At 38.0% G+C, this 9869-nt stretch overlaps 1 protein-coding gene and 1 pseudogene across 1 annotated transcript in view; one reads left to right on the top strand and one right to left on the bottom strand.

Moving 5' to 3' along the window:
• MYO9A (myosin IXA) overlaps window positions 1-9869 on the top strand; it is a 349884-nt gene that overhangs the window by 124465 nt on the left and 215550 nt on the right. Inside the window, exon 11 of the mRNA XM_015560068.1 lies at window positions 8550-8667. Coding sequence (XP_015415554.1) covers window positions 8550-8667 — 118 coding nt within the window. The remainder of the gene's footprint in view (window positions 1-8549; window positions 8668-9869) is intronic.
• Window positions 2969-5855, bottom strand: LOC102754402 (annotated as a pseudogene).

Raw genomic sequence — 9869 nt, 5'->3', positions numbered from 1 at the left:
GGAACCCAGCGGAGGAGCGGCGGCGCAGCGGCGGTGCCCCGCGCTCACTGGGGCCTGACGGCCTAAAATGATTTTTATGTGAAGTTTTATGAAAGAACAGAAAACTAACAAATGTTGTTCATAACCATAGAGACTATTTAAAAATAATAAAAATAGAAATAAATCCTATAATCAAGAAAATGCCACTTGTCTTATCAGAAAAACCCCAAAAACTGCCAATAAGGTATTTTCCAATACGTTAAATATATATGGAATTTATAATAACTAAGTTTCATGATACGTTTTATTACTTCTGAATGCTTATGTTTTAATTTCAAAGTAATGATTACTTCAAAATAAAGCCAAGGTGTTTAGTATTTTATAACTTCATTATTTTACATTTCAGACCTCCAAGAAAACTCAGATCACAGATTACAAAACAGTCAGCCTTCAGAGTATATTTTGTCTGACAGGCAGAATGGTTAACTTCTTAAAATAGAATACCTTCATGTAGTACTTACTTGCTCTAGTTGCCCACCTTCCCACATCATCACCTGCTAGGCATGTGAGATTGACACCCCATTTTTAATATTATAAACCCGATATTTAACTATAAATTTGTTACATTCAGAAAGCAAAAATTCAAATGTTATATACTTCATGCTAAATGTTACTAGTTATTTCTAATTGGGGAAAAAGAGATTCAACCAAAAAGGTCTCATTTACATAATACTTCCTTGCATATCAAATTATCAAACCCATTTGTATAGATGAGTACTATTTTCCTAGAAGGAATACTGTTACGTGTAACCTGAAATCTGAGTTAGATAAATCACACCAAAAAGCATTATATACTGATTTTTACTATAAAGTCTTATCTCCCAAAGAGTAGCTTTTGACTTTACCCATACATGTATTACAAAAATTCTCAAATACCTGATTGAGTTAAGGAAAGATGACCTTAAAAGGCTAACATAATAACAAATAAAAAAGACTTTGTTTTAATCCTAGAGAATGAAGCAAAAAAGAGAAAGATCTTGTAAGACAAATTTGAAAAGAGGAAGTATTTGAAGTAAATTTGTCCTTGGACCCTTTTACATTGCTACTCCTTCAACTTGTACAAGTTAAAGAATAAGAGAGGTCCCAAACTGTTCCCTAGTGGAAAAACCTGCAAGGAAAGCAAAGCAGCTGAGCAGTGAAGGAGAAAACTCAACAAAGTTGTAAAAATGTGTAGTTATGAAAATAATTTAGAAATTATGGTATTAATTCCATCCTGAAGCTTAAGAAACAGCAAGTAGTGACATGAATTAGACATTATTAATCTGTTGGATCTTTTCATTTTTAATATTTTTTGTTGGGTCTTTTTACATTACACACGAATAAAAGGCTAATCTGTAATTGTTTAGGTTCAAAGCTGATAGGGAACACCTATTTACCTTTGAATTTGTGTCATCTCTTAAAGTTTAACATCTGATTCCCATCTAAAAAAAATACATGATTGAGACAAAACAAAATTTCAGTCATTAAGACAAGCTTCTTAGCTGCATTTTGATGGGGTCATAGAAAAACTTCACAGTATTAATCCCATCAATACCAAGTTACTGCAGTCAAGTTTGTAAGTGTTAATTAAATTTGCTATCACCATCCCCACACTTTATTGCAGTGACAGAAAGACTGAGTCATTTCATTTCTTCAAGAAAAATTACAGATATGGTTACTGGAAGCTTTTTTAAAATAATATATTTTAATTGATTTCAGAGAGGAAGGGAGAGGGAGAGAGAGATAGAAACATCAATGATGAGAGAGAATCATTGATCTGCTGCCTCTTGCATGACCCCTACTGGGGATCGAGCCCACAACCTGAGCATGTGCCCTTGACTGGAATCGAACCCAGGACACTTCAGTCTGCAGGCCAACGTTCTATCCACTGAGCCAAACCAGCTAGGGTGGTTACTGAAAGCTTTTAAAAAAACATTTTAAGATTTATTTCAACAGTGTTCAGGGTCCTATATTAATAAAAATATAAGCAAACTAGAGGCTGCGGTGGGCACAGGGGCAGGTTTCGGCCCATCCTCCGTGTCCCTGCTGGTCCCTCCCCCCGTCCCCTGTCTGCCAGCAGCCCTGCTCGCCACTGCTCGAATTCATTGATGGTGCAGAGCAATTGGGGCCAGTGCCAGCAGCAGGTGTGAGCAGGGCCGCTGTCAGAAGGTACGAGCAGAGCGGGCACCATCGGTGGGTGCCAGCGGCAGCTGCTGCCCCGATCACTCCTCAGGAGCAGGGGGAGGTGAAGAAGCCCTGAGGGACATTCAGGGCCAGCAGCCACCGCTCGCACCTGCTGAAGGTGCCAAGTGATTGGGGCGGGGGCTGGCGCCGGGCACTGGCAGGGGGTGCAAGCAGCAGCTCCAGTGCCAGCAGTGGGTGGGAGCAGGTCTGGAGCCGGCAGCAGGTGCAAACCCTGGGAAGGACTGCAGCACATGGGAGCAAAGAATTTTCAGTAGACACCAGAGGCTCGCCCTGATGACAGTGAATGGCGCCCTGCCTTGGACTGGCGCCCCCACTCACCTGTCCCACCATCCCGCCACAGCTGACGCCCGCCATGTTCTGCACTTTGCCACCTGCTGCAGATGCTGCCATGTTCTGCGCATGACCCCTGGTGGTCAGTGGACATCATGCTGAACGGTTGTTCGGTTGTTCCGTCATTCAGTCTATTTGCATCTTAGGGTATTATATATATAGATAGGGTTGCATCTTGGTCTGTGAATGATGTTCTTGACAATGGACTTATAAGTATTTTTAAAATACCACTAAGAGGACACTGGTTAAAGTTTATCTCTGACACAATTTTTTGAGAAACCTGTTCGCAGCTTTGCCATAAAACTGATTTAAGGTAGTTGTGTTTTTCATTAATGTTTAGAGCAATCTAGCACTTGCTATGAATTATTCATATTGGCACACTGTACTAAAATATAATTGTGCAACATTTTGTAAACTAGTTGAAATGTCCAGTAGCTCTGTTCACTAAGCCATATGCATGTCTCATATATGCAAGTCTTAATAGGTTTTTTTGATACTCTTTGCCAATTACAATGGGAGGATAATCTGCCTGTATTATCTTTATTGGCATTTGTAAAATATGAGAGACAGATTTTAGCTCAAGCTGACTTCCTCATGCAGCTGTGTATATAATGCCATCACAGTACTTTCCAAATTCTTCTGAAGTATACATATCTCCTGTATTAGGGTTTGTTAAAAATGGCAGAAAATCTTCCACATGGCTTTGCATGTACTTAGCAGTTTAATTACTTAAGGCAGCTATAGTCAGAGGGCATTTCTGTTCTTTCAATTGATCTTAAATGGCTCTCTACATGCAGTGGCTATCAGATGGAATCTTTAATTTCTGTCTAGCTGCCAGTATTTGAGGAAGTTTTTTACTTTCTACACATCTACTAGTAGCTCCATCTAAGTTCTCAATTTCAGCTTCAGCTATGCTTTCTTCTCTTTTTTCCAGTGCAGCTTTTTTGTCCCATCTCTTTTGTGCTGTTGATATCTGAGGTGGCTGATTCTTAAGAACCAAGTTTGAAATGTTAACAGCACCAGACTTTTACTCTCCCTAGAAGTTAGCATAAATTGCTCCAGTTTCTCTCTATGTTTCTGTTCCATTTCTGCTTCCAACTTAGCAACATCTTCATTGAGTTGTTTCCTCCTTTTTTTGTCATTTTTCAGAACAGCATTCTTCATACCTTGAATTTTGGCTTGCAACTCCTCCTTCTCTTTGAAATGCCTCCTCATCAACGGCTCCTCTTGATCAACCCCTTCTGCTGAGACTCTAGATATTTACATTACTTACGAAGTGACCATCCTGATAAATCTAGTAGCCATCTGGCACCATACATAGTTATTACAATATTATTTACTATATTCCCTGTGCTGTACTTGACTTTTTTTTATAACTGCCAATTTGCACATTAAAATCCCTTCCCATTTTTTCATCCATTCCTCCAAGTCTCCTCCCATCTGGAAACCATCAAAATATCATCTGTATCTATGAGTTTGTTTCTGTTTTGTTTATTCATTTATCTTATTTTTTTTAGATTCCACATATAAGTGAAGTCATATAACATTTGTCTTTCTCTGACTCATTTCACTTAGCATAATACCCTCTAGGTCCATCTGTGTTGTGGAAAACGGCAAGATATCATTCTTTTTTATGGCTGAGTCATAGTCCATCTTCTTTATCGATTTGTCTGTCAGTGGGTACCTAGGTTGCTTCCTTATCTTGGCTATTGTAAATAATGCTGCAGTGAACATAGGGATCCAAATGTCTTTTTGAGTTTGTGTTTTAGCTTTCTTAGGATAAATACCCAGAAGTAGAATTGCTGGGTCCTTCTTTGTCTATTGTAATAGCCTTTGTTTAAGTGTCTGTTTGTTTGATATAAATATTGCTACCCCAACTTTTTATTCGTTTCCATTTGCATGAAATATTTTTTTCTATCTCTTTATTTTCATTTTTTGTTTGTCTTTTGACCTGAAGTGGCACTCCCGTAGACAGCATATGTTTGGGTCTTGTATTTTTATCCATTTGGTCATCCTATGGCTATTGATTGGACCATTAATCCATTAACATTTAAAGTAATTATTGATAGCCCTGGCTAGTGTGGCTCAGATGGTTGGAGTTTTGTCCCATACCAGCAAAAAACTTCCAGCACCCCCTCGAAAGCTTGAGGTTTCCATTCCCGGGCAGGGCATATACTAGTACCTAGGTTTTGGGTCTGGTCCGGGGTTAGAGAATGTATGAGAGGCAACCAATCATTATTTCTCCCTCACATCAGTGTCTCTGTCTCTGTCTCTGTCTCTGTCTCTCTCTCTCTCTCTCTCTCTTCCCCTTCTCTCTAGAAAACTGTAAAGTAATTAATAGTTATGCAGTTATTGCTATTTTATTATTTATATTTTTTATCTTATTTTTTGTAAAAACTGATTTGGTAGTGATGAACTTCTTTAACTATTTCTTATCTGGGAAGCTCTTTATTTGTCCTTCAATTCTATATGATAGCCTTATTGAATAGAGGAATCTTGGTTGCAGGTTCTTCCTTTTCCTCACAGTGAATGTTTTATGCTAATTCCTTCTGGCCTTCAAAGTTTTTGTTGAGAAATTAGCTGACAATCTATGGGAGCTCCCTTTGTGGGTCACTAAGTGCCTTTTTCTTGCTATTTATTTATTGTTAATCCTTACCAGAGAATATTTTCCCATTAATTTTAATCAGTTAATTATATTTTTTGTTAATCCTCACCTGAGGATATTTTTCCATTGATTTTTAGAGAGAGTGGAAGGGATGAGAGAGATAGATATAGAGAGAAACATCGATGTGAGAGAGCCACATCCATTGGTTGCCTCCTGCATGTGCTCAAACCAGAGCCACAGATAGAACCTGCAATCGAGGTACGTGCCCTTGACTAGAAAAGAACTGGGACTCTTCAATCTGCAGGGCTACGCTCTATCCACTGAGCCAAACTGGGTTCTTTCTGCTTTTAAGATTTTATTTTCGGCTCTAACCTTTGGCATAACATACATTCTGATGTATGTTAGTGTGAGTCTGTTTGGTTTCATCTTTTTTGGGACTCTGGACTTCCTGCACTTGTATCTATTTACTTTGCCAGGTTAGGGAAGTTTTCCATCATTATTTCTTCAAATAAGTTGTCATTTCTTTGCTCTCTCTCTTCTCCTTCTAACACCCCCATGATGCGAATGAATGTTGGTACACTTGAGGTTGTTCCAGAGGTCCCTTAAGCTATCCTCATTTAAAAAATTCTTTTTTCTTTTTGCTGTTTTGATTGGGTGTTTTCTGCTACCTTACTTTCCAAATAGCTGATTCTGTCATCCGCTTCATCAAATTTACTGTTGATTTCATCTAATTTATTTTTTACTTTTAGTGATTGTATTCTTCATTTTTTACTGGTTCTTTTTTATGTTTTGTTTCCAATTTTTTTTGCTTCTTATCTCTTTGTTAAAGTTCTTACTGAGTTCATCTACTCTTCCCCTACATTCATTGAACATTCTTTTAAACAGTGTTTCAAACTCTGCATCTGGTAGATTATTTGTCTCCATTTAGTTTAGTTTTCTTTAGTTTCCTCCTGTTCTTTCGTTAGTGACATGTTTCTTTGTCTCCTCATTTTGGCTGCCTCCCTGTGTTTGTGTCTATGTATTAGGTATATGTTTCATGTTTCCAGGCTTGATAGAGTAGCCTTATGTAGTAGGTGTCTTGTTAGGTCTAGTGGCACAGTCTCCCAGGTCACATGAGTTAGGTGCTCCCTTGTGTGGATTTTGTGTGTCCTTCTATTGTAGTTGAGTCTTGATTGCTGTTGGCACTTCAGTGGGAGGGATTTACCCTCAGGCTGAATGGCTACGAGGAATGGTCATGATTACATCAGAGATGCAGTTGTGCAGGGGTTGACCCCATGGAGCAAGATTTATGTTAGTGGGGCTCTAGTGCCTGGTGAGTTTGCCCTTTGGCAAGTCATTTGTAGAGGAGATTGGGTGGTCTGTTGTGGTCTGAAGTTAGTCACTGGGTATGTAGATTCTCGGACCTCTTGGGATGGTCTCTGGTGCAGGCCAAGGTCAGCCACTGCCTATGCCATTCTGGGGCCACATGGTATGGGCTATGAAGTGATCTGCAAATGGTTGCTACTTGTGTTTGGCTTTAAGGTGCCTGGGAGAATCTAAGCTGCCATCTAAGGCTGGCTGGCACTAGTGCTGGGATTGGGCCTTGCTTAACAAGAAGAATGGGGTACTCTGAGGCCAACTACTGCTTGTTAGGGGTTTGTGAACCTTTGAGAGATTTAGGAAAGTCCCCAGCGCTAACTGAGACAGGCTATTTAAATGGAAAAGTGGCTTGAGTTGGCCCACAAGTTGTGTGGGGTGGCATCTCAGAGATCAACAGGCAGGGCATTAGCCAGGTTGATGGATACTCAGACTTGGCACTGGCCTTTACCTCTAGGCTCGGTGGAGGGGTCTCAACAAAGGAACGGTGGCATCTGCCAGCGCTTCTGCCTGAGAGAAAGCTGCTCCTCTAGCCCTTGCTTTGAAGCCAGACTGTTCAGTTCCTTCCTATATGTCCCTGGTGCTTTTTGAGTTGCTGCCCCCCCCCCGTACTGCTACTCAAGAGCAAGTGAGTCAGTGAGTAAATCTGTGCACAGGCCCTTTAAGAGGAATGCAATGGTTTTCACAGCCACAGGTTATGGGTCTTCTCTTCCTGGCTTTGGAACCCTAGGCTGGGGAGCCTGGTATGGGGCTGGAACCCCTCCTCAGGAGGGACCTCTGCAGCTGAGTTATCCTTCCTGATTTTTAACTGCCACACATGGGTGTGGGACCCGCCCGTTTTGCATCTCCACCCCTTCTACTGGTCTTGATGTGGCTTCTTCTGTATATTTTTAGTTATAGAACTTCTGTTCAGCTAGTCTTCAGGTGGTTCTCAATGATGGTCATTCCATAGTTTTGTAATTTTGATGTGGGTGTGGGAGGAGGTGAGAGCACTGCGTATACCTACTCTGCTGTTTTGACTGGAAGTCTTACTTGAGAAATTTTTAATTAAAAGGAAAGAATTAAGCATTTTTGTTTTCCTAGTTAGAATAACTATCATCAATTGGTTGCCTCCTGTATATTAGGGTCATTTTTCTTTGTAGGATGATAATAATACAGAAAGTGATGAATATTATAAAACCACCATATTTACAGAGAAGTAAGCAAGTATTTTCAGTGAATACTAAAACCATCATGTGAACATAGTATTTTCTTGGTGCCTAGATATCCCTGCAATATAGAAACATATCTTCTTAGATTCTCAGCGGCATCTTTCTGGAAAATAGTCAAAAAGTAAAAGCATCTCACTGATGGGTAAAATAATAGTTTTTCAGTACAGAGAAATATTAGTAAGGAATGTGGGGTGTTTTTTTTTTTTTTTTTTTTTTTTTTTTTTTTTTTTTTTTTTACTTTTTTTTTTTTTTTTTTTTTTTTTTTTGTCAGAGGGTTTTGAATAGTTGCTCAAGGCCTGAGGTTTGAGTTTTTAAGTGTTGGAATGTGAAACCCTGTTGTTTTGGAAAATATACTAAGGGCTTTATTTTGTTAAAGGCAAGTATATTTGAATTCTATATGATTTATATTGGTGATCACTGGAGGTGATGGTTTTCCACTTTGCCCAGACGTTGTTTTATTAAATTCATTGTTGATGATTTATAGTCACATGGGAGAAATTAGGATTCTCTATTTTATATTTTTCCTTAGTGTAATCATCAAATAGGATGTCTAAAACAAATTTAACCCTAAATTTTGATCTGAATGTATCACAAATAGGATTTAACAAAAAAATTTGGTTGCATGTACTTTTTAAAGGAAATAGACACATACTGTATCAAGATTTTATAAAATTGAAATTACACCTTTTGTCATGTGTCTTCCTGATTAAAAGAGGAAACTTTAGACTATTCTTTTTTAAGCCTTTGAAAGTTTTTCAGTCCTTATTATCATATACCTATTACTTTCTGCAAGATGAATAAATTGTTAATTTGTTGTTTCCTAGGAGGAATACAGAGCTGAAGGTATCAGCTGGCACAATATAGATTATATAGATAACACCTGTTGCATAAATCTTATTAGCAAGAAACCAACAGGACTGCTCCATCTTTTAGATGAAGAAAGCAAGTGAGTATAATTCTTTTCCATTTTGTCATAGGCCATTTGGGGTTTTCATGCATAAGTCCTAATCTTTCTTCTTACATTATCAAATGCATTGTGTGTGTGTGTCTAGGAAAATTGTATGGACTTCACTATTATAGAACTCATTTAAATATGTTTTTCCATTTTTCTTCTACAGAGTTACGTTGATGTTAAATTTGTTGGCATTTATTTTGTTGTGTTTCTCTCTTCTTGAATCAAGTTATATATGTGAGATGTGTTTGCTGTTTTAATGTTTAGTAGAAGATGTATCATGATAGATTAGTGATACTGCCACAACTGTGCAGGTGGTAAGTGGCAATATATGCCAAATATTTACCATCCTTTGTTAATACTGTTCAGTATACTAAACTTATCTATAAGCTTCAGAAATAAAGCTTCACATGGCATCCTCCAGAGCATTCTCGGTGCTCTATAAAGTATTATTTATAGTTAAATTATGCTAAGAGATGGCAGATTTAGAATTGGAGAAACTGAAGTGATGGAGAATGTGGGTTTCTTTTATTTTAAGTAAAATATTTGGAAATTAAATTAGGTCACCTGGTACCTAGCTTAATATTATACCCATTAAACTAGGATATAAAATATTGGGGATTTATTATAGGTCGTATGTTCATATGTTTGTGTGGACAGTCTAAAGTTTATGACTGTTGACTAGTTTAGTTATTAAAGGTACCTACTTTTACCCTCAGAATACCTGGTTTGTATAGTAAGTTATATGTCAACCTATTGATAAGCCATAAACACAAAGAATGGCTGTATAGAAATACAGAGTAAATATGGCAGAATGAAAAATATATTGAAAAGGAGACTGCAGACAGTTACAGCTAACCTCTGTATTACTAGACTATTTACATCAATCTAAATGGATTAAAATGTAGTTATTACAAAAATATTATAATTTCATGGCCACAGTTGTGTAAGTTTTTTGTTTTGCCTATATGCCCTGAAACATATATTATCTCTTATAAAATTGTAAGGTAGTGGTTCTTAACTCTGCTTGTGTACCTTTACTGCTGGTGTATTTTCTTTTGAAAGCGTCATGAGGAGTTTTTTAATTCTCATCCAAGGATATGTTTTTATGCTTTTTATTTTAGAAAATAAGAAAGGGAGAGAAACACTGATATGAAAAACATCAGTTGGTTGCCTCTCATACGCGCCCCAA

The sequence above is a fragment of the Myotis davidii genome, unplaced genomic scaffold (genome assembly GCF_000327345.1).
Source record: "Myotis davidii unplaced genomic scaffold, ASM32734v1 scaffold734, whole genome shotgun sequence".
NCBI classification, from domain to species: Eukaryota; Metazoa; Chordata; class Mammalia; order Chiroptera; family Vespertilionidae; genus Myotis; species Myotis davidii.
The sequence above is the reverse complement of the archived record's forward strand: the minus strand, read 5'-3'. Positions and strand labels throughout refer to the sequence as shown.